The sequence below is a fragment of the Falco naumanni genome, chromosome 1, assembly GCF_017639655.2.
Source record: "Falco naumanni isolate bFalNau1 chromosome 1, bFalNau1.pat, whole genome shotgun sequence".
In the NCBI taxonomy this organism is placed as follows: Eukaryota; Metazoa; Chordata; class Aves; order Falconiformes; family Falconidae; genus Falco; species Falco naumanni.
Genome location: NC_054054.1, coordinates 85,983,645 through 86,010,977, shown reverse-complemented (window position 1 = coordinate 86,010,977; position 27,333 = coordinate 85,983,645). Strand labels below are relative to the sequence as shown.

Genomic DNA, 27,333 nt, shown 5'->3' with positions numbered 1-27,333 from the left:
TTATGACTTTTTAAGAAAGCAAACCTAAACCATATTCCAGTTCAGCTAAAGGTAATTATTTTTTCAGGAATCATCTATCACCAGCAGAGACAGTTAGGGCGTAGAGGGCAAATGTCCAAGGGTTAGTTTTGGCTGAGACAGCACAGTCTACCATCCAGACTCTCATGGAGAGGGGTCAGAGCACAGAACTGGACAAGAGCAGGAATGTGTGTCCCACAACACACTTCTGACTGATTCACTGTGGGACTGCAGGTAAGCTGCATTTTCTCCGAGCCTCAGTTTTTTCAGTGGAAAATGCTAATAAAGATGGTTATTTGATTTCCTAAGAGATTTTGGATAAAACATGCTTACAAATAATTTCTCTGTGTTATTTGTACTCCAGGAGTGACCATGAAATGCTAGGTCATCTCCTCCATGGGAGGACACATTCTCTGTCTTACGGATCCTAAAATGTAACATTTGCAGTAAATACAAACTACCACTAAATGCACATCATCCTACGTATAACATTTGGCCGGCTTTGTGGGGAAGAACCACAGATTAGTCTTTGTAGGCAGCTGATCTCATGGAGAAAACCACCAATGCGAGATCGGTGGCTTACAGCCCAGAGGCCAGCAGCACGGGCAAAGCAGAGGAGGTGCAAGTGATGCCGTCAGAGACATGGGAAAAGGTACTGTGGTGCAGGATCTTGAAAAACAGGACAAGAAACTCACATTTCACAAAAAAGGGAGATGAAAAATACAAGGACAGGAGCAAGACCTTTTCAGTGGGATATACAATGTCTTTTTATGGGGACAAGCTGAATAACCACGATACAAGAAATTCTGCTTTCTTCTGCTTCACCTTCTGTGGGTAGGGTGAGGTTATCTAAAGATTTAAAGAGGGGATAAGTGACTGCAGTCACTCAGTAACCAGGATCTGTGTCCATAACATATAGTGACATGTATGACACACACTGGCCACTGCACTCACTTTTATGGCAATTAATAAAATGAACAGACACTTTTACTCTGCACTTTTATCCTTGCATGATACCCTTAACTCAGTTTATGTATGAACAGGATCTCTTTCAATTTTAGGCTAATGTTCTTTTATATTTATAACATTCAGGATAGCTACACATGGTTGATTACCTTTAAAACACTTATCACGATTCCACTTAAAAATAAATGAATCCCATTTAAAAGTGACTTGTCCCCATCTTCTAGCATTTATGGACAAGGACATATGGGGCTGATTTCTCTCATTATTAAGCTGCATGTCTGAGGCTTAAATCATTTAAATTATTCATTGACAGCAACTGGGCTACTCATGCAAACTCCCACTTACATAAGGAGTCCCAGTGATAGGACCAGTCAAGTGGATGAAGATGGCTGAACAGATTTTGGGATGCACTGAACATCCACAGATACTGCTAACTTTGATAGAGTGAGGAGTACTTTTGAAAATCGGACCCCATCTTCACTGATAAATATAATTTAATGGGGACTTTCAACATGGTTATTCTGAATGACGTTTTCTTCTAAGGTTACCATGACTGAGGTTCTGAGTGGCGACCAGTAGGCGTTGCAGTAAGACGAGTGTGCACTGATTACCATAACACCCCCCAAGCCTGCTGCAAGACATTTCTAAAGCACCAAGTTACAGCTAGACTTTGTTTCTGGTGTGGTTCAGGGTGTTTCTGACAGTGGCCAGACACAAGGTGGACATCTCTGCAGAACCTAGGCTTTCATGAAGAACCAAGCTGGCTAAGCAAATGAAGCAAAGCATCTCCAATTATGGATACTACTGTTCCAGCAACAGTGAAACCTGAGACAGGAGATGGATAAATCAACTGCACTGTTGAACTTGCACTGCAATAGTCCAAATGGCAAAGGCTGTAAACATTTAAAACTCTGCCAAAAAGCGCCTTTCCAGCCTATCACAGGCTACTGTGCTGTCTGACCACCTCCCCAGCGGAAGACCCTGAGCTAACTGTTAGCGTGTTTTCAATCAGTAGAGTCAGAGTGAGAGAATAGGAATCACCCTTCATGGAAAAAAGAAGCTGAGGTTATTCTTCGCAGTATTTTATTTTTAATTAAAAAGACATGTTTCTTGCTCTCTTCAGAATGAGCCCAAGGAATATTTGTAATCATTTTCAGGTCACATTATATTCTACATATTGCAGGTGATTTCACAGCTATGTGGGCAAATTACTATTTTCCTGGACAACTAAATCATTATCAAGGTAACAGCAGACAGCAAGCATCACCAACATCTAGCAGCTATAATGCACCTTAGGAAAACATGGTTTAGCTCTTGGAAAACAACACTTTCATATTTCAGCCAGATCTCCTCTCTGCCCTGCCCCAGCATGTACCGGCCTTTGTCCCTATATGTGATCTTGATGGTAAAGATTTTGTTTTGTTTTTTTTTTTCCCTTAAGAAAGGCAAAAAGCTTAGTAAGTCTTTAAAATCTCAGTTCTTAAGGCTGTTAATATTTCACATTGCCAGCAGGGAAAGGAATTAAAACTGCCAGTAGCTATCCAGATAGATTTTAAAATCCCCTTCCCTCCCCCTTCCCTCTGCCTCCCTCAGCTTCAGAGGATATTTTCCCCGCAAATTGGTTTTAAATTAAGGAAGGTGATGAAGGCAATGTGCCGTCTCAGCATTTTCCCAGGTGCACTTAATCTAATTTCATTAAGGAGATCAGGACAGATGATCGCTACAGTCGAAACATTAAGTCTGTCCATTTTTGTATAAAAAAACCATTAAGTCTGTCAAAGTGTCGGCGGGTGGGCTGTTTATTATTGGAGATGAAGGCGCGCTTTGCTTCCCCAATAAACTGTCAGGAGTAGTAAACCACAAATTAAGTCAGCTGCTGCCAAAGATTTAGGCAAAGATCTCCAACTAATTTTGACACAGGTGTGGGAAAGGCCAAGGATACAGAGGCTGTAAGGTGGTCTGTATGCTTTGGAAACCAAACCTTTTGTGTGTGTTGAGGTATTCAATCTGACCCACGGAAGAATGTAAGCCTGGGCATCAGTGGATACAATCAAGCAGAACTGCTGATGCTTCTGACACTTTAGATGCAGTGCTGATGGGACAGCATGCACCACAGAGCCCAAACCGCAGAGTTTACCTTTGCTTTAACCTGCACTCACCCTGCCAAGACTCATCATCTTGTCTTATGCCAACAAGACTCATAAAAGCTCCATTCAAGCCACTGCTCTGTTCTGAACTTACGCACAGCTTTGACTGAAATGTAAAATCACATTCCTCAGATAATCAGATATCACACAAAATTAGAGGAAATCCATCAAAATGCAGAAACTATGGAAGGCTACTTAATGGTCAAGAAGGAAATCAAGTGAAGCTTTCAGATTGGATTTTCAGACACTACAAAATCAAATGTGAGCCATTTGCTCAGTGCTTTCTTTGACTGACTCCACTCCCCACATCTTGACAACCTGTGTTTAAGTCCTGTATGTCCTTTTCCCCTACAACATGATGAGCATTCTCTGTTCATCCACACAAGTGAGTTCTTGGTCAGGCTCCCACTACCTCCCCTTTCATGTACCATCTTATGCTTTCCACATAACTGTGTCCTTGTGCCAAGGGAAAAGCTGCTGCAAGGTCATTTTCCTTGTCTGTGGCTTCCCAAATGTCAAACTGTCACTCTTCACGTTTTGACTCTTTCCCAGCTCACCTCTTCTTCCCAACACTGATGCTCAGTATTTATGTAAACTCTCATCTCTCGCTGGTCTGACTCAGTCACCCCTTGGTCAAACTTTCAAATAAGTACCTTTATACTAATTAGCCATTGTGCCTTTTGCTACATAGAATAACTTCCTATTCATAAAGCTACCAAATTTTGCCTCTCAAATGCCTCCTAAACATTCCCCTTTACCTTAATACCTACAAACCCAAAGCCGGACAACGAGGCTGCTGACACACTGAACCAGTGCTGCTGTTAACAGTACACCCCCATTTATCTGAGTCTCTTCACTCTAATCTCACCCTTAAGCCATGAGCTGTTGTGCCTCTATACAGCACATAGCAGGACGGGGACCCAGCCCGTGGTGGAGCATCACAGCACTATCGTGTTGCTCTTCTCCCACGCACCAAGTGCTAAATCGCACCTGCTCATGCGCTGCTGCACGCTGCTGCACCTACTGGGACTTAGAAATTAGCACAGCAAACAACAATATGGCAAGGCTGAATTCGTGTCACCACAAGGAGGGCCTAACAAACACTCTGTGCTGTTGCAGAAAGTAGAGTGAAAACACTGTTTGAGAAACCTGACTTCCAAACTTTTTGCTTCCATCTTGGATAAGCTTTACCTGTCTCAAGGGTTGCTTACTGTAACTAAAATACAAACACGAACTACATAACAAATATATGGTAAACACTGGTTCAACTTTGGAATACAGCATCATCTTTTGTACATCTTACTTAGCACCACATTAAAAGCAGGAATGCCTGATCCCTAATCCCTGGTTTGGAGAGCTCACTTACACTGCAGGGCCATGTAATTAAACTGATAACCCACAATTTCACACACAGCAGACGGAAGTCCAAGACTGCAAGAACACGAACACTGAATTACTTTTAAAGAAAGAAACAGGCTTTTTAAAATGCAATCTTGAACACTGTTATTAAAAAAATGAGAGCAACATTTTGGAGTAACGAGCAGAGATTACTCATTCCCTTGTTTTACACAAGTTGACTTTTGGCTTTCTGCAGAACACCATTTAACAGAGCACATTACCAAGCTGCTAGCCACTTTTCACAGTGATGCTAAAGCAGGTAAGAGACAATAAGTGGAACTGTTGATGGTTTATATTACTCTATTATGTTAATGTTCACTAAAGTATGCCATAAGCTCTCTCATTACATGTGTATAAACCAATTCTCTGTGGTGTTATTCCTGTGCTAAATGCTATAACTACATAAATCTTGAATTAATGGAGACTTTATAGTTCCTGAAAATGAAGGGTAATTGCTATCTGTTAATGCTGTTGTTGCTATTAAAGGAAGTATATATTTTCAGTAACAATGTTTATGGACCGTGAGCCTCACATCGCAGCTATTGCACAGTGCAGAGATAGTGTAATACAATTATCAGACTAACTCCCTTTCTCTCCCTCCTCCCTCACAAAAAGCACGTTATCATTTCCACAGCTCCGACAAACTACCCTGCAATTCTCCTAACACTTGCAGAGTCCAAACCAATGTCCTTCAATGAACACGTGGTAAAAGAAACAGGATTTGCAGTTCCATCTCTGGGAACGCATGATTTGCTAAGTTTCTCGCTTGGTTAAATGGCTGGACAGCTCACTTTATTAGTTTGTGTATCTTGAACAGTTCTTTGAGAAGCATGTGGTGACAGAATGATAGGTGTGAGAAAGTATCATCCCACTTACTTCCTTTGAGATTTCAGCAGTGATGCAGAAGTGAAAGGCTATACTTGGCCAGAGACAGTTCTGAGAAAGTGAATGGGATGGACAAGTCCCCAGCCTTGAGCTCCTCTTCTCCGATTATTAAAAACAGCAGCGCACTGTTTGGAAACACTCTCACAATCTGCTGTGAAACTGTATCTTGCACTAAAGTAATGCTCCTTGATTCCGATATACCGTATGTATGACTGACTATGCTCAATTACTTTTCTCCCCTGGAGTCCTGCACGACACTGCACAAGGAAAAAACCAAAACCATCAGGAGCGTGTTTATATTTTTCAATGCAGTGAGAGTAAAGCCTTAATTTTACTGTAACGTCTATGTTTTAAAACATTAAGAGCTCAATAGCCCATATATCTATCAACTAAATAAATAGTGGATAATTAGTAGCATGGTACAGAGAGAGAAGTAGGAGGTAGAAAATTTCAGTTTTGCTTTGAGCTCTATCAGTGACTCAGTTTATACTTGTACATGAACTATTTTTTTGCCTGCTTTCCTCATGAATTATATGCAGATGACAGTGATCCGCTGTTTATGACAAACAAAAAATTTTATGCAAATCAGAAGTACATTAGTAATTTCTGCCCTTCCCTTCATTAGTGCCAGCATGTAGGTGTACCTAGAGAAAGTTGCTTCTTGCTGACGAAGCAGGAAAGCAGGACTGTTGTGTAGTGCTGTGAAATGAAGCCGACCCATCAAATAATTCGGGAAGCCTGATGCTGGGCTAGACACTATGTTTAATACTCCATCAGGCTGCAATAGCCAGAGAGTATTATTGGAAGATACATTTTACCAATGCATGGAAGGGGGGGAAAAGCACTCTTCAGTGTAATCCCTCAGGACATTCATGCCAATATCTTAATAGCTCCTTGTTGCATCAGCCAGGTTAAGTTTTAGACAAATATTGAATGTGTTTCCAGGGGAGTACAGTATGTCAGGAATCAACAGAGAGCACCAGGCTGCCCTTCTGTTCCCCAACTGGAAGGCAATGTTGCATTTACATTATCCCCATGAAAGGTTTGAAACCTCTTCATTTCAACCTTGGTGAGTTTACATGTCTTTGCTGACAAAAAAAAAAGCAACCCTACTTAATTCCAGAGACCTATTTAATAGAACCAATGTCATGTCTTATGTCTCGACAGATCAGGCAAGAGAGAGAAAGATTATGATCTTGTGCCATTCTCCTTATGAAGAAAAGAAATGTTATTAGTAAGGTGGAGTCACCTTAAGGACAAGGTAGCTGGGAAATACGTGAGCCTAGAAGGTCAAATTACAGTTATAGATATGTAAAGAAATGCCATTATTAATGGTAAGGAACACTATAATAGCCTTTCATTTGCTGTAAAGGACAGTAAGTTACCAGTCAAACACAATGCAGCTTCCTCTGAAGGTAACCTCAGATCCCACATTCTGAAAGCTAATCAATGTTGTTCAGATTTCAATTTCTTCTCTACAAGGTGAAGTCAAACCTAATCTAACAAACGTCAGTCTCAGATGTAATGCCGCTAGCTGGGTCTACCAGTGTAATTTAGATAATCATTAATAGCATAGCTGTATAATAAAACTACATGTCACTTACAACTTCATCTGAGGTTTGACTGGCAGATCTTTAAACAGTTTTCTAAGTGATTGCTTTTACTTTCTTTGATTGGGCAGTCTAAGAAATGTTTTAACCCCATGGTATCTAAGCTTCTAGGGAATAATTTTCCACCCTCACCATCTGCTCTGCCACTGTGCAACCTTGTAGAGAAACAGAACTTGGGGCGGGGGTGTGAGGCAGTTTCAGGGTTTGACTTTATACATAGATATGCACGTATGAAATAAAAAAAACCAAAAACATGTACAGTATCTTTTATCCAACATATATGATTAAAATGTTTCACTCTTCAATCAAGCCTTCATCTCAAAACACAGCTTTTCCTATACTCCAGGGATATTTGGTATCTGACGGGATTTTTAAAAGAAGTTGAAGAAACCTTAATGCTTCCCAAGCTCTAACAGTATTAAAAAAAAGAAAAAGACTTAACCAGAAGAAGCTTTTAGTGTAGTCTCTTGAACTCATAGTAACCTCTGATGTATGGCTGCAGCCAAGCATGCTGCCAAGGAGACAGGGCTATCTGAAGTCAGCCTTTACTTTTGTAATGCTGATCCAGTAGAAACCTCCGTGCCACAGCTTCTCATGAATGAATGCAAGAGACTGGACAGCCAAAATATAATAAAAGTTTGATGAAGACCTAATCTGAGACTGCCAAGTTTGATCTGCCAGAAGAGAAGTCAGCAAGGGATACTCAAGTTTTTTATACATTTGATGCTTAAAAGCACGGTGCAACTGTTGCAATGTAGTGGAACTTCTCTGCTTTCCTTGCAAAGGTGAAACAAGAAATCCCTAAGCAAAACCACACAACTACAACCTTTCAATGACCAACCTCTGTATTCAAAAGAAGGTCAGAAAAATCATTGCTCCATGATAAATATGCATGCGGCATGACAAAACACTCCTTGACAGTTACCACACTGCCTTTGAGGGTAGGTACTGGTTGTCCCATCTTCTAAACTGATTACAAAATCGACATCTCCAAAGGTTACAATAAATAAAATATGGGCTCCTGTCAAGTTACTGGAGGTGAGTTCCTCTGAAACAGCATTAACACTATGACTCGGGTCTCACCAAACGCTCACGTAACCATCGAGAAAGACTATTATGTTAATGGGAGTTTCTTCCCTGTAAACAAAAACTAGTCAAGACCACAGAGTAACTGATCCAGTGCTTTTTCATTCAATTCTAGATGTTTTTAAATTTGACAGGAAGACTGGAGGAAAAATATTATTTTCAAATTCATTCTTATTTTGACTATGAGGGAATTTCCAAGCTAGTGAAGCACATGAAAGAAGAAAAAATTCAGTCTTACCTTATCGTCAATATCACTCTCGCTGTCACACTGTGGATTAGAGAGAGAGAAAAAGACTTTGAGAAACACCTTTATGTATAGGGATCTTTAGCATCATCCTCTTAAATCTTTAGGATAGCTGTTTATGATGTTCTCAGTTCAATGAAAAACACTTTTGATGTCTGCAGTAATGCCTTTTAGATTGCTAGCATAAACTAGACAAAGCCAATTTCTCTCATACAAAAATATGGTATACTCTTATTGGATGGGGGAAAGCAAACTTTAAACAAAAAAGACAATCAGCAACGCATTATAATAACAACTGCAACATGAATGCCACAACAAAAAGCATGCCTTTTTATCATCCCAAATTGTGGAATATTATAGTAACAGTTTTGCATTGCTTCACCTTGATAAGCACTTTGTCATCTAACAAGGAAACTGTGAAACTGGCAATCAATTTCTAGTTTAATGAGTGGTACCAAGAATAGTAATTAAAATACATCATAAATTCTGGTACATTTTTTTAGTTTGAATGAGATCATGATCCCAAGAGGAAGTGTTTACTTAAAGAGTTTTAGAGTGTAATCTCTTACAGCCTCTGAAAATGGAATGTTCTATTTTCACAGCACAAATGATGGAAAAATAACTTGAGCACTGACCATTTCAGGACATGCACATCTCATTGGCTGTCGCTGAGAAGGATTTACAGTTGCGAGCAAAACTAAATCTCCTGGTGCCTGTTACACTCACAGAAGGTGGACAGTGTATTTTGTAGCTTTTGTGCCCAATAGGAATTCTCCCCATCAGCCAGCTGCTGACGGGGCTGGTCTGGTGGGTTTCCATAACTGGCAGCACCCTACTGAGTTCACTGGTTCAACCAGAGGGGACTGCAAGCCAGTGATGACAAGCGACAAATGTGGAAGTGGTCCCTGTGCACGCGCATGCTTCGGTGCTATGAATGTAAAAAGGAGGAATAGATCTGTTTGGTCATTTCATCCAGATCCTGCTCCTCATGGAGCAGGGAGGGGGGATCTTCGCTGTCACATCTTTTTATCCTAAAGTTACAAAGCAGAAACTTCAGCTGCTACATTCTTAGTTTTCTGCAGATTTTTTGAGAGGTGAGTCTTCTATTAAGCACATGAAATGATCGAGTCCAAATACCTGAGGAAACTTTAACTCTTGAATTCCCTGAAACACACTGAGCACATGAAGAACCATGATCGGGTCTCCGATGGTGATTCTGCAGCGAAGGTTGCTCAGCTTCCCAACTAACTCCTTATTTACATTTAATGCAGTGGAAGCAGTGGAAACACTTAGCTTAAGGAACCTGTTTTTCTATATTTTTTAACTAAGCAGAACTCTCTTTCTTTTGAAACTGTTTTAGGCTGCCCCACCTGATCCACAGCATGCTTTTCACAGAGAAATCCCACTGTTTAGAAGGACGCGCACAGATCTAATTGTATTTGTAACCACCCCGGGAAAAAAATAACCTGAAGCAAAAAGGAAGAAATTACAGGAAGGCAGGACGCTGCTCTGCAGGGGCTGGGAAGCGGTGGGTGGGCAAGTCCTATGGGAATAACCAGTGTTAATGCCAGCAAAACACATTAAAGCCTAGCCAATTACTTTCTGCATGGAACAAGAAGATCAGATAGCCACGTCTTTAGCAAACACCTCTCTGTAAGCCGCTCATGCTTTTTTTGGGGGCATTTATTCCATCACTGAACTTCATGAACATTATAGGAAACACAGATTCTGTTTTTTCACAAACTGGATATTCAGTTCAAAAGTTAAATCAGTCCTGATAAATCATCATCATCAACCATTTACTGACTCTCCCAAACCCAAACCCATGCCACATAACCACAAACAATTAGAAGTCTCTGCTCTGGGTCTGGAATGGGACTAATTGTCCATCACCACTAAGACATGCTGAAACAGGTTGGCTGGGCAAAGGCTGCCCTAGTACCTGCTGCATTTGTGCTTGCTCAAGACAGTGCTAATTCATGCTGACAAAGCAACACATTCATCAGAAACGAGGCTGGGGCTGGGGGAAGATGCAGTCAGAGCAGTACACTTCTTATTTACATGCTCCTGAGAAATGCTGGATGACTCAAGGGAAGCCTTTCACCTCCACCGGGGGGGGGGTGGGGGGGGTGGGGGGGGTGGGGTGGGGGTGGGGTTTCAAATCAAGCCAGAATGCTACAGGGAGTGTGCTTTCCCCCCAGATGACTAGCATAATTGAGTGGGTCACAAAGACCACGTTACTTTACTCTTTAACCCTGCTCTACACTAAAGTATCCTAGTCACCATTTTAATCATTGTGCTCATGCAACCTGCACACTCAAATTTTAGAGGCAGAATATTTTGATGATGTGATTGAACCTGCACAGTTCAGATTAAAGCATGTTATAATGGAAATACATCTATTACCAAAATGGCATAAAAATTAGTTAGCATACTCAGCCCTGTGTTGCTTAAAATTGTATGCTTAGGCAACACCAATACAAATTTTAAATCTTACACAGACTTAAAGAATGATATACTGATGTAATAAAAAAATCAAATAAACTCAGAAATATATTGACTAGAAAACATGCAAAATTATCATTAAAACTCTGATGCTTTTGCTTGTGAGTCCTGGCTCAATAAAACTGCAGTACTGTAAACCTTAATAATTTTAGCCTAAAAATATTTGAGAGCAGATGCAAACAGATGTTGGGAACTTTAGTAGCCATTATTATTCAAATACAATGTAGTATTTTATTCTTGCTCTCTGTTTTTGTAACAAAATTTGCCTTCCTGTTTCTTACTGCATTATGATATTTAAAAAAATGAGAGCAGGCTTTTTCTTGTCAAATACAGATTTGACCTCAAAAATTTATATGCCTATAATGAGTATAAAAACCTATTACTGATGGTTCACATTACTAAAAGGTGCAGAACTGCTTTATTTAGATGCCTAATTTTGCTTTGTATCAATATGCAACTTTGCCTCATATGTAGGTAAGTGAAAGTTGCAAAAAGCCAGCAAACCATCAAATCCACATGCTAAATTTTATGAACAGACATACCAAAGAAGCAAATGTCTGCTCTCTGAGGATACATTTTACACCGTTCAGGATCTGTAAATACTCCATAATTAATTGTTTTTAAAATGGAAAGGACAGTAAAAAATTTTGTTTCATTTTAGCTAACATCTTCCTTACTTTAATCATGGCTGCATCAGACTTGCAACTGAAGAAGACAGCGGGGCTCCGGATGCAGATCCACATGCAAACACAGCTCTGTGTGGATGCAGAGCCCACTGTGCAGCTGAGACTGCAAGATGGGTGCTTTAAAAACTGTATTTCTGACAGCAAGTTGCATAATTTCTTGTTTGCCTTATGAAATGGCTGTCTTCTCCCACCTCTCCCAGCCACGTGGGGCTCAGGCACATGAACTGTCCCTGCCTCGACTCCAGTGGCACGGCTTTTAAACCACCAGAACTCCACATCATAATTCATCTGGGAATGAAGTCCCAAACCGACCCAAAGCTACTAAGTGGTCTACATGATGACAGATTGTGGGGGAAGAATTAACATATCTTTATTTCTAAAATTTGGACTTCTGCTTAACATACAGCATCGTGGAAAATGGAGAGCTCGAGACTCGTGGCTACCAACCCATGTTAATGTCCCACCAACTTCTGAAGAAAATAAAGCCAGCTTTGCTGGAGAAAACTCTCAAGCTTCAGAATTCATTTAGGTTTTCTTCTTTTCATTTAAAGAAGCAGGCCCGACATTTGCGTCAAGAAACAGGAACCCACAGGCTTCTGGACATGCAACGGCACCGAAAAAAATAATGACAGCAAAACCAAATCCGCCCAGACAGATGTGCGAAAACCAGAACCGCTGCTGACCCCTCCCCTTCGGCGTGGTGGTGTTAGAAACATGATCGCAAAGGGCTGGTTCAGTTTCTGTGGTAAGAGCCTTCAGTCTCGGCGGTCTGCTCCTGGCAGCCTCCTCGCCTCCGCCCTGCAAAGCCCTGGGTCAACACAGACAGACTGGGGCTGCTGTGCTGCACCGCTGGGGTGCTTAAATGAATAATGAGGTCACTAGAGAAACTTTGGTATGAATCAGAGGATTTTTCTGTGCCTTAAAAGACAACCTAGTCCGGCTGGGTGAGGAGGAGGCTGGTGGCACTGCCTGCGAAGGCCCTGCTCCTGCGAGGCCAGCGCTCGCCTCCCACGTAGCTGTTGTCAGGGGGACAAAAGCCCTTGTCAAAACAGAAAAGTTAAAGAAAATGTGGAGAATGGCAACTGTTGACAGCTATGGGGGCTCATTGAAAGACAAAAGCTTCAATTACCTGGATTTTTCTAAAGGCCTGTTAACACTCCTGGTCTATAAGTGAAACTGTAAACAGCCATTGTGCAGGGTTCATAAAGGCTCCTAAAAGGATTATTCACTGGGTTGTGCCAATTGCCTCTCCATTCCAGCAGGAATGTTTGCAAAGCCGACCTCTAATTGTGCCCCTTTTGGGAAACCATTTCTCTCAGTGACAGATTCCAGTCAGAAGAACGGCTGGGGGGTGAGGCGAGCAGGAGCACCCCCTCAGTGCCAGTGTGCCAGGGCAAGGCCTCACCCCGCCATTTCCTCATCTCCATCCAAGCAACCTAGTGATGACCCCGTCCCCTCCACCCTGCCGGCTCCCCTGGTCCCCTCCACCCCGCCGGTGCCCCTGTCGCACCCAACAGGCCTGAGGGAGCAGACACAGGGCTCCCACACGTGTAAGACCAGGCCCTGTTGCTTCTTTTTTAGTTTTTTTTGGCAGCTGAGCCGGAAATTCACCTTTCAAGGTTCCCCTCCACCATGCCTTCCACACCAGGCAAGGAGTTATGACGTGTTCCATCACTTGCTTGTACGAACCATCGAAACCGGGGAGAAAGACGGACTCACAGCTATGGTAAGACAGAAGCAATGCCGTATTTGGAGAAGGGCCTTCTCCTAGGGCAGAGACGTAGGTGCGACCACCTGCCTGCACTGAATGAAAAATAACCCCCTGACCCCTCCCGCATCCCAGGCAGGCTGAGGTCGAGATGGGGAACACGGACATGACCCGCTGTGGTTCACCTGACACTCGAGCAGAGATTAGGTCACCCCACGTAACAGCGATGCACATTGCAGAGGCCTGTGTCACTGCACATAAAGCCAGACCTCCCCTACAGGGGTTTTTGGTGGACCTGGCGTCAGAGGCAGGGTCATTGCTGGCCCTGCCACAGTGTTCAGGCCATCAGCACAGCTGCAGAGCATTTTAGCCATGGAAGTTTAGGGGTTTTGAGTGCAGAAGGGCAGCAGGAGGCCTGGATCTATCTATGCATAGATTTTTCAGAAAAAGCAGCATCGGCAGAAGCAGCATGTAGGCTCTGTGCTCCGGGACACCTCTACTGGCACCCAGCTCCTTGCAATCTATGTTAAAATTGTTTGTATTGAGATTCTGGATGTTTCCCGTTGAGTTTAAGAACCATGAAAACATCCTTTAATTCATTTCTTACCCCCAACGTTTTAACTCCCAGATCACCCAGTTCTTCTTCACATAATAAAAGCGCTACGTTGATTAGCATGCAATCAGATACTCACAGAAACTGTCTCATGCCAGGAATGAGAGCTCCAAGAAACGAAAACAAAAACAACCAAAATCTCACAAGACTGCAACAAGATTGGCAACACTTGGGTGTTATGTCATCGGTTAGGTGCAGAGAAGCACTGTTATCTGAAACAGGGCCACATCCTCCAAGCTTTTGAGAACTGCACAGAAGTCACCTCAGCTTACTCACACAAACGTGGTATCTCCTATTCCACCCAAACCCAGAGGTTTATGATCTAGGTCGTCCCTACACAGCCTCAAGGCTACAGGGCCCCATTGTGCCAGACACTACACGGCACAGAAGTTACAGGTTTCTGCCCAGACAGCTAAAGGAGAAAGGCTTGTTTTTCCTTTGCACACAAACACACATACCTACAGATATTATTTATATTATGATTAAGCAGAGGGTGATAGACATCTAAGCTAACTGTGTGAAAAAAACAGATCCCAGCCCAGAGGGACAAGTAATCTAACCAGTCTACCTGCAGCTAAAATTGTGTGGGGAAGTGTAAGGCTGAGAGAAGACGAGGCAAAAAAATTAAATATACAGTGTATAATATTACAATGCAAGCTGGCAGGGTACAATATATATGTAAAAAGTTGCACAGAATATATGAACAGTGTAGATACCTATGGAATTGGCACACCCAACTTGCACTGTCGCAGATGATGGCCATGTTACTGCTATCTTATTTCCAACCATATTTAGTTACCGAATTTTCTTTTAATTGCAACGCTCGGGGAAGCATTAGGCTTAAATATTGTTTTGTTAATGTTTCTTTTAAAGGCCGAAGTAAAATCAAGCCTATTTTTAAAAGCCTTCCTCCCTCTCCCTATCCTCTGAGCTAACTTCCCAGGAGCAGCTCGCAGCAGCGGCGCGTATGGATGCGCACTTGTGTGTGCAGGGGGAGGCTGTTGTTTCCTATTAAGTCTGGCATCGGATTCATGTCTGCAGGGGCTTGCTTAAGATGATAGGAAGAGAGAGTTTTATCATGAGCCAGACTGACAGAAAAGCCTGCTAATGGGACTTGAGGCATACACAGGAAAGAAAGTGCCAAAACATTAAGCTACCGCCAAGTGTCAGAGGGCCACTGATTTATTGCAGCAATTTTGCCACTGTGTCCTTTATAAGGTCCCACAAGTCCTTCCTCCTGGCAAGAAGCTGTGAGCTGCTGCAGCTCGGGGAGAAGTTTAGATCCAGAGCGCAGAAAGTGTCCAAGTGAAAGGCGGGGGCTGGGGGGAGGACGGAAATCGAATGTTGACTTGAACTTGCCCCAGGCAGCAGAGTCCTCTTAGCTCCACTGCCTCCCTGACAGTTTGATGAAATGAGTCAGGGCCTCCCTATGGCTAGACCAGCTCAGGCTTCCAAGTGCCGGGGTAGAGCTGTAAGAAACAGACTGAGCCTCAGGGCAGCAATTTTTTTTTTCCCCCTTTCTCTCCTCAGCATTTGGCTGGGGGAAGGGGGAGGTTATGAGCACTACAGATGTGTAGGCTGAGCCTTTGTCTTCGGAGGGGGAGGGCGAGGGGGAGAGAGAAGAACAGCAAGAGAGTATTAGCTATGGCAGCTGAGAATAGCCCTGAGCAGTATAACTAATTTTGAGGGGCAGTGATGCATTGTACGGGCTATGTGCTGTTTGGTCTGAGGGGGCCCCTGTTGTGAAGCAGCAATCAAGAGGACATTTTGTTAAGTGACCAACAGCTGTCATCTGCAAGCCCAGAGTAGGGAAGGAGGGAGCAAGTGGAAGGGAAAAAGGGAAAAAAAAAAAAAAGAGCATTTGTCCCTTGGAGGCAGAGCACATTAATCCACCAATCTGCCACAGCTTTAACTCTCAAAGTGCTCGGTGCCTCCGACAGAGCCAAACTCCTCTCCATCAGCCACATGGAGAAATGGGTACCTCTCACCCTGCTTCAGCCTGCCAGACGCAGGGATCTTCCCTACCTCTGCGGGTCGAGGAACTGATGCTAAAAATACTGTTTAAGTCTCTTTTCATTCCATAAAATTGAGTTGATCTGCTGCAGCTTAGGGTCAATCCCTCAAGGACTGTTTTTCCCCCCTTCCCTTTTCCTTAGCACTCATAAATTAATCAGGAAGACCCTGACTAAGTCATTTCATGCTGTACAACATAAAAGAAAGTCCCCTGATGATCCATGCAAGGATCTATTAAAAGCGGGGGGAGGGAGAGAGGAAGGGTTAGGGAAGAGGGAGAAAAGGGAGGGGGGCAAGGAAAAAATCTCAACCTTTTTGATATTTTAGGATAAAAGCTGGAGGACTTTGTTACAAATTCTAGCCAACATCAAAACACCTTAAATAATTCAAAGAACATGTTAAAGGGAAGAAACTGAATGTTGCTCTGATGTTCAGTTGATGCAACGCAGAATATTACCCAAAACAGCACAGCCTGTTAAGGGAGACAGCAGCCTTGAGCATTTCAGTTCTTTAGAAAAATGTCAGAACCTGTAAAAATCATAATTTCCAGCAACTTTTTTTTTTTTTTTTGCATGATATAAACTCAGCGAGACTGAAATGTAGGTTTCTGACAAGCTGTTAACAAGACAACTTTAGAAATCTGTCTAGAGCTCTCAGGGAGATGGGCTGCCATTTCACTGCTTCGAAGAAGTTCATGACATGACAAGCAAAAATCAGGGAACAGAGACCTAAAAACCACGGTGTAATTTTCATTTGCTTCTGTCGTGAAAGAATTCAAGCAGAAATATTAGAAGGCTGCACAACTAAAAAAGCCAGCAACTAGAAAATCATTGCTGTGGTTTGACAAGCACATCTTTTATGCTGAAAATGGTTTCTTTTTTATTACACCTATATACAGGAAAGCACTTTTGGAAAAAAGGGATAATCACAAATTATTCCCTGAGATCTACAGCTACCTACTTTCAAAGACATGTCTAAAAATGACCTAGTTCACAGGAGAGTGACCAACCCATCCTGAAAAAGCTGAAAGAGCCACCAGATTTCTCTCGGTTTCCCATACCCCTGCCCTTCCCCTTGGTAGGAAAGGTAGAAATACCTTTCCATAATGCAATCTTATACTGGGGTCTACACAGATGAATGTTGCTACATAAGCGTTTAATAAAGATGCATTCATTAAAAATAGAAAAGTCAGCATCCAATGCCATCTACACAGCAATGTTTGTACCACACTCTAGAGAGGCTTTCTGTATGGTTTACCATATTACAACTCCTACTTTAGGCCTTAAATATACCAGTATCATGCTTTTCCATAATTTTTAGATGATTTAATGATGTCTTTTCCAGAACCAATCTCTTCTACTCTATGGTTAGGAAAAAGCAGATCGATTGATCTTCGTATATTATATCTCTTTCAATACATAATCTCTTTCTCCCCCCACCCCCTCACTATTTGGACTCATTCTAAGTATTTAACGGCAGATTGATATAGCTGCCTTGAAGTCAATTTACTGATTGTGATTGACTCATTATATACACGGCTGCAGAATCTTGGTACCCATGGGACGGATGCTTTGGAAAACCCAAAGACAGCCAGATGCACACATACAATCTTATGCTTAATTTCAGCCTGCATTTGCCAAGAGAGAGAGAGATTGGACAATGCAGGAGGTCATCTTCACTTGTAACGCCTATGATTATACCAAGGGGCAACGTGAATTACCGGCCAAATTTAGCCCAATGTTGGCAAGGACCACACAAAAAACAAACTGAAGCTTTTTCACCTCTTTCCTATTTCAACTCATTTCCACACAGCTCCAGTGGTGCGATCCTACAGCCATGCTTGGGTAACTGAAAGGACAGTGCACGCATAGCTGAACGGCTGACACTGCTTTTCACCTATTTACAAAATGGAGAAGACTCTGACAAGAAAAGAGATGCAGGTTGCTTCTTTTCTGAAGTGCTCACAAGTTCTTTTCATTCTCCTCTCACCTGGGCATTATGTCATCTGTCACTTACTTTCTTTTCATTAAACAGACACTCTTGGAGACATTACAGCTTCAGTGCTGTGGATGGCTTTTTGCTAAGGAGCCAGAGAAACACCCATTACTTTCTTATTCTACAGTTTTAAACTGCAACTAAAGCCATTTGCTTGCAAGAGACATCTTGCCTTGCTGCCTCCCCTTTGCCACGAGCCTCCTGGCTTAGTTACCTGGACCCCCTCGCCCCAGCTACTTCGGTCCCTCATGCTCTCCAGGGAGGAGCAGAAACCAAGAGAGGATTCATAATGACTCACTGCACAGCACAATCCTAATTTTGTTTAATGCAAGGATGCCTAGACAGGATATGTCCAACAGCATTAAAGTGGCTTAAAGCCCCTATTTACAACGAGAGGCTCTTGCAGTTTGGAGGGAGGGTTATAAGCTTTCTTTAAAATTAAGAATGAGTTTAGGACTTAATATGGATATAGCCAAAAGCCACTTTAACTGTAATGATCCATCCAGTAATTCCCCACTTACTATAACCACCTGCTTTCTTCTTCTATTTGGACTGCAAATCTAGTCCATTACTATGCCATGTCCACGTCACTATGAAGTCACCAAAAAGAATTCGGCCACTACAAAATAACTGGATTTGTTAAAGTACCCCTGCTCTAATGGAAAGCATTTAGTTATTCTCAGCTCTCTGACGCCACGGTATGTGAATCTGGAAGTTTCATTTACATATTTATTTAGTGGAGAACATGCATGACTGTCTTCCCTCAGTGCAGAGCCATTAACTGCGGGAAGCTGTTAGAGGGGATTTCAGCATGGAACTTGGGAGGAAATGCATTTCTTAATACCTCAGTATCCTGCTTAATAACAGTCACCCTCCAGAATGAGAGTGATGGATTTCTGGTTATGAAACTAGCTGTGGTTCGTTACAGCTGATTCATACGAATGTTTATTTTATTTCATTTATACATTTAATTTATGTATACAGACACACATGCACACACACTTTTTCTCATGCTGGCAACTTCCTTTTTCCTTACTTCTCCCTGTAAGTCCAAGTGATGCAGCAACAAAAGAACGTGCCAGGCTATGCATGAAGACATCCACCTGATAACTCCAAACTTCCTCCCTAAACGTATCACAGATTTTTCCATTCAAATGCAAGCTGGACACCCAAAAATGTCTAACATGAACACTCAGAAGTGGAGATTAAGTTCAGAATCAGAGCTGGCATCACTGAGGTATGAGGGCAGATCTCCACTGTGCCTTGCAACCATTTGCTCTGGACCTGGCAGGATGAGTGTGCTAAAGCCAATTTTAATCCAGCTGGGGTGACGGGCTATACACTTTGAAACACACCACCATGATGATGTATGCAGTATTTTAGCACACTTCTCAATTAGGAAGTTTGGACTTGGAAAACAATCTAAAGCACCTACTCTGTTCTCAACATACATTATCAGTAAGATGAAGTACAGTTAATTCTTAACTTAATAAACATAGGAAGGTTATGTCAATCAGCTGCTTTGTTTTGTTGAATGCCTTTTGCCACAAGGAAGGGAAGTCCCTGTTGCTGTCGGGGACAAGATTTACAACACAAAATAATATAATAATTAATATTCTTCAATTCCTCTGCTATTTAACTTACAGCAAGGCTTATGTCATTGTGGCTAGAAAACATAGAGCTCACAATAGCTACCATTAATGTTTGCATTATTGAACATTAAAATTCAAATCAGGTAAAAGACTTAGCACAAGAACTGAGACATCTACAGAAGACCTATTCCTCCAAGGAAACTCTCAGAGCATGTGCTTGCAGATTTCAACCACTGCTTTTAAAATACACCTTGAGGGATGGATGCCCCACTTGCCACAGGCAAGCTGCCCTGGAACAAAGAAAGTCACCAAGACAGAAACAAAAAAGATTTAAAATATGAAAAGTAAAAACACACCTTCCCCTCCACCCCGAAAATCTCCAGCAGTAGCCATTAACATTAATACAATGCAAATTAAATCCTTTTTTCCCCACTTTCATTCCATTTATATCTTAAAAATATTAAAGTAGGTAAGTCTTGGAAGTGAAGGACATGTGTTGCCTAGGGCATACATTTGCGTGTCTTCAATATAATCTAAGGAATATAGCACAGGCTGCAAGCTAATTCGGTAAGAAAACAATGTAGTTGGTTATTCGCTCTTACAAAATTATGCCTTGAGAAAGCTAAACATAAAAGCTTCGAGGCCTATGCCATTACCTGGAAAATACTTCTTTGGACCAATAAATGACAAATCTTTAAATATTATGCAATTATTTAAAAAATATATTTGCTATTTCAGGTGAAATTTTAAAGGCTCCCCACTACCTTAGTGCATCTGCTCCTCTCTTCCAACTTCTGTAAATACCCATTTGTTCTTGTCAGCCCCCAAAATGTCAATGATTGATGTAAACGTAATGATTTACAAGATGGAGCCTCTTACCTCACTGTTCTACTTTCAGACTGCAAAGGTAGTTTGACCAGCACTGACCTCAAAGATCAAGACAAGGGCTGGTAGGAGATGTTGAAAGATGGGAATGCAAGTATCCTTTGCTACATTATCTTGAAACTTTTCAAACAGGCTTGAGAACACTTCTGTTTTCTGTTGTCACTACTGATTTTTTTGTCATTTGTATTTTTCTTCCTGAACTGATGTGGAAATGCTCAGTTGTGTGGATAGATGCCATTTACGAATGCAATCTCCAATACATCAAAGTCTTTCCTCAGCAGTGACAGTCCCCTGTATGGCTAATTCAGACTGGAGTGATTAGAGAATCAAAGCAAGAGGAAACATCTCAACAGAAGGGGAAATAAGAGAAAAAGAATAGAAGACTGAAGAGCAAGAATGGAAAAAACAACTTAGTACACTGTGGGCCGATAACGAGATGATGGGACTACAAACAGTGCCTGGGAATGAAATCTATCACCTTTAATCAGTAACCATTATTATTAGCACAACGATAAAACTGCTAATAATTAGATGTAACAAACTTATGTATTTGTCACAGAGTGAGAGTACACTGAACTATACAACCTTTTTGTTTTCTAATAGGCTAACAAGAACAAAGGTGAACGTGAAATCTGTTTAGAAAACTGGAAAATACCTTGACCATGATGTTTTAACTCCTCTCAGTTTGTGTTCACTGCCACTATGAAGTAGACAGGTCTTCCTGCTCCAACGGGAAGTGCAGCACAGCCAGCAGTTCTTTTTTCACTTGCGATTTTTTCTCTATCGGCTGTGATACACCAACCAACTCACGTGTGGTTTGCAGTCACACGTAGCAATAAAATGTATAAACAGCGATTCATGATAATGCTATTATTGGTATGTGTCACTACTGCACACATAATAACAACAGGGGTTTTCATGGACTGCAGAGTAATTAGGTGTCTTTAAATATGCTTTAAAGCCTTTTCATAGAGCTAGAGTGTGGGAAGGTTCTCCTCAGCATTTATGCAAAGTACTTGCACAGATAACTGAAAGCTCAAGAGCTGCTGGCCAGCTTTTAGCAGCACAGGTCAAGAATGACGGGGTCTCATGCTAATCAATGGACATTAAAAAAAAATAATTTTAAATTCAGACCTAACACTTCCGTTTATGAAGCAGAAATAGCATTCAAAACAAACCATTTTGTTAGCTCAGCTGGCTAATGAAAAATTGCCACAATTACAAGAACAGATCTTTGTTTTCAATTTTCAGTAAGCAGAGCTTTAAAAGAACAAGCGGCTCTTGAAAGCGTGATAGTTTTTTTTCTCTAAAAAAGGAAAGAAAGAAATCCTTCCTAGCTACTGCAATTATGATACTTTCATGTCAAATGAATTATATTACTGAAAATAAATCTTTCTAAGATGCACAAGAGGGTTATCTGGCTCCAGTCAGACTTATGCATTACTGGTTTTATATGTTGTACTCTACTTGATTAATATAGGTAATCAAATTATATTGCCTTCCACTGTGCTCTCAAATTCAAGGCTATAATGTTTTCAATGACAAAGTTCATAGAGTTGTATAAAAATGTACCTCGTGCTGTACCAGCCCTTTATTGCTGTAGTAAAACACCATTTTCAATTTAGTAATAAGTGATATAAAACAGAGTGTCTTGATTGGCAGGGTCGTATTCATTATGCAGTGCCCTACGACACAGCACAGTTCAGAATCTACCACAATCTCAAGATACTGATACTTCAGGGAACAAAATGATTCCCTTTTCAGGAGTCGTCTGAAGGAAGGACAAGGAATTGGACACAAAGATACACAGACATATTATTTGCACACACGCATATGGATGGAAGGGAGAAAGTTTTCCTGCACTGGGGTCAATCCAATACTACTGCTTCCTACCTGGAATAGGAAATCAAAAAAGAAAGTAACAGGAAAAGAGGAAGCACAACATTCTGGATAGCAGCAAGTACTGGGGAGTTCTTCCTGGCTCTGCCACTGGTCTCACTTGTGAATAGAAGAAAAACTTCAGGGCTTTGCGATTCCAAGGGCTTAACTTGAGGTGCCTTAATGAAGTTGTGTTACCAAGTGCTCTTCTCTTCATGAACATGAGGGTTCTCTAAAGAGCTGTAAATTACACTGTCAAAACTGGTAAAATCTTAAGTTTGCAGCTACCTTTGAACCTAACCCAACCCTTCCTTCTTTTCCCTTCTAGAATGTTTACCGTATCTGTAAACTGTCAAACCAACCAATCTCTAAGTTCTATAGAAGCAAAGTATTCTGGTGAGCCTTGTCATCACTACGAACGCTATCTAGAAGAGCAAGAATTATAAAGCCAATTTCTGTTGAACTAAATGGCAGAGATATTGTTATCTGGTATCTTTCCTATGCATGTATGCTGAGCAATTGATATGATCAGGAAAGACAGCTCTTGGACTCAGGAATTAGTAATGTTATCTTAGTTTTGTTTCCTTGGCAACTTGACCTTTCATAATTTGCCCAAAGGCAAAATATGGGCAGCATATCCCTTTCAAATCATACCTCAATAATCTTGTGATTAAAAGCATCACCAGAATGTGGCCTTGCCATAAGATGGAGAATTAACGACTCTCTACTAAATGATCCACTGATGTTGAATCTAATTTAAGTAGCCTTGCAAGAATATTTAACACTTAATGATAGGCTCTGTATTAGAGTAGGTTTAATCTAGGATGCAGCCACAGATGTCATAAGAAGGAATTAATCAGCATTGCTTCCACTAAAACAGAAATGCAAAATTGCTGAACAGAATGTATTAGAAACAGATTAAAGAACTGGGACTTAAACATAAAAGAAACAGAGTTGATGCCACCCTCAGAGAGCTAATTTGAAATACAGGAAAACTTAATTCGCCTTTAACTGAAGAATTGGGGTGTTTGAAGTTACTAAAGAGAAACTCGCGTTATCAAGAAGGAAAGAAAGGCAGATAGTCTTTTCCCTCATCAATTAAAAATGAAAGCCCAATCCAAATATTAATGCCTGCCTCAAAATCCCAACAAAATGAAGTTACTGATGCTCTAGGGGCTCTTGCTGCATCCTACATGAAGCGCTATACTCAATGAAGTGCCGTGGAAGTTTCACTGATCTGGAAAGCTCCTGCCCAATTTAGATAAGTTACCTTTCAGAAAAGCCAGTCTTGGAAATAGGGAAACATAGCCTATGGTTATTGAAACGCAGATGGGGGAAAACACAAAACGTGCCATTTGCAGACTCACTCTAAACTCCCCATAGAGAGAGAACTTGCCCAAAGTTTTGTGTAAAGATCTACATTACAATTACTCATTGTTTCTTCAGATGGTTTGCCATGTCCCCTATTGCTTGAGGACTTCATGCTACCCACAGGGTTTACACTGCCCAGTTTCTTTCATTAACAAAGCCAGAAGTTACCACAGTCCATCAGCTCAGAGCATCTCTACAGCACAGGTCATTAAACCTCAACCAGCAACTCTCCTCCATTCTTGATTTGAAGATACTGAAGATGAATCCCTTAACCCTATGAATCCTTAGAAGCACACGTCATCAATTAAATATTGCATTCTTAAACTTTTTGAGTTATAATTAATGTTCCTGGTAATGATGAGGACAACTGAAGTTTAGCACAATTATGTTTCTGCTGAAAACATCTAGGAGTGTGCTGACTACTCCAGTGGCCTGATTCAACCAGCACACTCCTGATCTACTATCACTGCTGTTACAAAGGGTTTTGACTGGGTTGAGCGGCCCTTCCTTGAAAAACTACAAACCAATCCAGCTTTGGTCCCAATTTCCATTGATAGCCTAATAGAACATACAAATAATCTCAGTGCTTGTGCCCAAATTAATGAAAAACTTATATAAAGCTTTGATCTTGATGGAAGAATCCATCAAGACTTCCCATTTGTCTCCCTAATTACTTGCTTTGATGCTCACGGCTTGCAATCACTGCATAAGTTAATGTCCTGAGGTTGCCATAGCTACCATTAGTGAAGCAGAACGAGAGACACTGCTCTGCACATAAGCCACCTTAGCTGGATGTTTGCTCCTGTACCCTGTATGTTCCTCCACCAGCGACGACGGTACAAAGGTACTCCTGTACCGCACCAGAAGTTAATAAAATAGTTCCTATTAATTTTCTTACAAATGTTACTGGTAACATTCACTTTTTCTTTCTCTCTGCTGCTCAGACACTGGGGGGTTTGGAAGCAGTGAAGTGGTTAGAAGAGTGCAAGCAAGGACTGAGTTTTACTAGAACAACAACTGAACAACAATTTGCTGTGTGATTCCGTGCCTCGATTATCTTGATTCTTGAAGTAGATCTTTCATCACACAGTCCTGTTTTGAGAACACACTGCTAAGAACTGATGAGGAAAACGTGTAATAATATCCACTTCTCATAAATAATCTGCTGGAACCGAGTCCACTCTATCTCTACAACTTTCTGGCTAGCTCAAAACCTTTCATTAAACCTCCACACTTCTCCTTTTTTAATAAAGGACACTGAACAAGTAATGATGCATAATATACTTCACCATTACTAGTAATTGCTCATTGAAAATAAGAAATGAGAAATCACTTTCTTATTTGCTTATCTGGTGACCTCTAAGGACAACGACGTGCATGAAAAATGCAGTGTGGTGTATTTCCTCATTTATTGTATTGATCTGATTTAATGTAACTTCAAGAAATGCACTACTAGGCCATTAAATGCCAACAAAAACCATGTTTTGCTCTAAAGTGTAAGTGTATTTGTAACTTTAGTATGCCACGACGTTTTTGTATTTTCTGCAATTAGTTCATGAAAGTTTTCAGCACAATCTGTTCTCAGAAGTTTTCCATTCTAAAAAAAAGATGACAAATAAATGAAATGTCTGAGTGGGAACCATCATCCTAACACGTTTCAAACAACTAACCAAGGTTGACTGAAGAATTCCTACAGCAACAACAGAATACTGCTTATTTTCGTTATTAGGAAGATATATCACTTTAATACTCTGTTCCTGCCAAACTTTTATGCATTCTTTTAAGTGTATGAACTCTAAATCTTTTTTGTTCTGAATATTGTATTTCCCTCCAGGAGGTATAGTACATGATAAGTATGGAAAGTTAGCATGTAATTAGCATGGTAATGTCTAAGCAAATTACATCATGCTAGGGTTAACAGCACTATAGATCAGAAGTACTCCTCTGAGCACAGCCAGCATGAATCGCTCATCAACCTGAAAACCTACAGGATCCTGGAGGACCCACCAAACACCCTGGCACCTCAGATGCTCTACTTACTGCTCATGACCAACCTATGGTGCTTAATGCTGCTCCACAAGGATCTGTCTGATGTTTGGAAATCACGCGGGCACAGCTCTTGCAATGACCTGTAGGTGGTGGGATGTGTTGGAATTCACATCCCATAGGACTGGGTTCTAAATCTTTACCTGCAGCGTGAGAGCAGGACACTTTTATTAGATGCTCTCTTGCTAATTTTCCTCACAATTAATTTTGCTTATTTTCCTCAAGGAGTGACTATTAAAAATAAACCTACTGTGGTTTTATTTTTAGTAGATCTTGCAGTTCAGTCACACCTGACAAGATGTGCATCAGAGCCACTGCGCTAGCAACAGGGTTGCATTTAGAACAGACAGCCCCAGCATAGCGCTAATGTGCTCATTAAATGACCCACTATCGGTATCCTAAAAACTTCTTACTATTTCATTTAGAAACAAATAGAGAGGAGAGAGAGAGGGAGATTCCAATTAATTAAATGGGCTTAGTGAAGAAGAAGAATCAATTTTGGCACAAACACTACACTTTTTTTTTTTTTTTTAAATAAAACCAATACTACATGCTATTTAGCAACTGCAGAGCCCACATAACAACAGAAAACAGCTAAATGAATCAACAACCACAATAAGCAGAAACCAGAGTAAGCAGATTAGGGCAATCATCATTGGGCAATCCATAGAAATAAGGACAGTCGTTTTTCAAACGACTAATGATAGTACCAAATATTATAGACAACGAAGAAAAGGAGTAGGAGCTATTTTTAGACAACTGCCTTTCCTCTGAAGAACACAAAGCTGAAGAACTTGGACTCACCTCTCAAATACTATGGCTTATAATATGACAGGTTGTAATGCACAGCACATGAGAGAGAATACATAAACCAACATAAAATTCAGCATGATTAATATATGATTAGTTCACGTTTGTACAATGCTTTGAAGATGTGAAGTGCTAATTAGAATTTCTGGATTAGGCTGGTTTGATGCCCCAATGCAATACAGATCAGTAAATAAAACGCTATGCAGAAGTTTAAACTAACTGTCCAAAGACTGATGAACCCATGAGACACTAAGAAATGCTTTAAATTTCAAGTGGATAAACAAATGTATAAGAGCGAGAAAGAGAAGGAGAATTCAATGCCCCAGTGAATATATTTAAGACAGACAGATGAAGATACTTAAGACAGAAAGATATAGCTGGCAATTATATGAAAAACACTGCTTCACCTCCCTCTACCATCACCAGAAATACTCCCATAGGCTCACGAGATATAGAGATATCTTAGCTCAGGAACATGTAACAATCTGCTGAACCAAAACTTCAAAATCTAATGACCTTAGCGGAACATAAACAAATATCTTCCCAAGACTCATTCTGCAGTAATGAGAATGAAAAAAATACTTAGTCTGATGCGCAAGGGAAAAAAAAAAGATATAGCCTCAGACCGGAGAGAGGAAAAAGAGAAAAGAGAGGGAATTCCTCTCTAGCTTTCATCAGAAATTTTGAAACCGGACTTCATGATGCAGGGAAAGAATGAAATTTGCAGCAGATGAAAAATATTCAGCTCACAGCATCCAAATTTCTTTTTTTTATTAGAGAGCAGAATATGTAAAATCATTTACAGCAAAAAGGCCATCCTAATACATCACTCACATGGGACCAATATAGAGCTTGGGATCAAAACAGAATGCCATCC

General features: G+C 41.0%; 1 protein-coding gene across 18 annotated transcripts in view; it reads right to left on the bottom strand.

The window, feature by feature from the left end:
* Window positions 1-27,333, bottom strand: part of FBRSL1 (fibrosin like 1) — a 547,437-nt gene that overhangs the window by 172,024 nt on the left and 348,080 nt on the right. For all 18 annotated transcript variants that reach the window (XM_040602430.1, XM_040602491.1, XM_040602507.1 and 15 more), the window contains one exon: window positions 8,349-8,378. In XM_040602430.1, coding sequence (XP_040458364.1) covers window positions 8,349-8,378 — 30 coding nt within the window. The remainder of the gene's footprint in view (window positions 1-8,348; window positions 8,379-27,333) is intronic.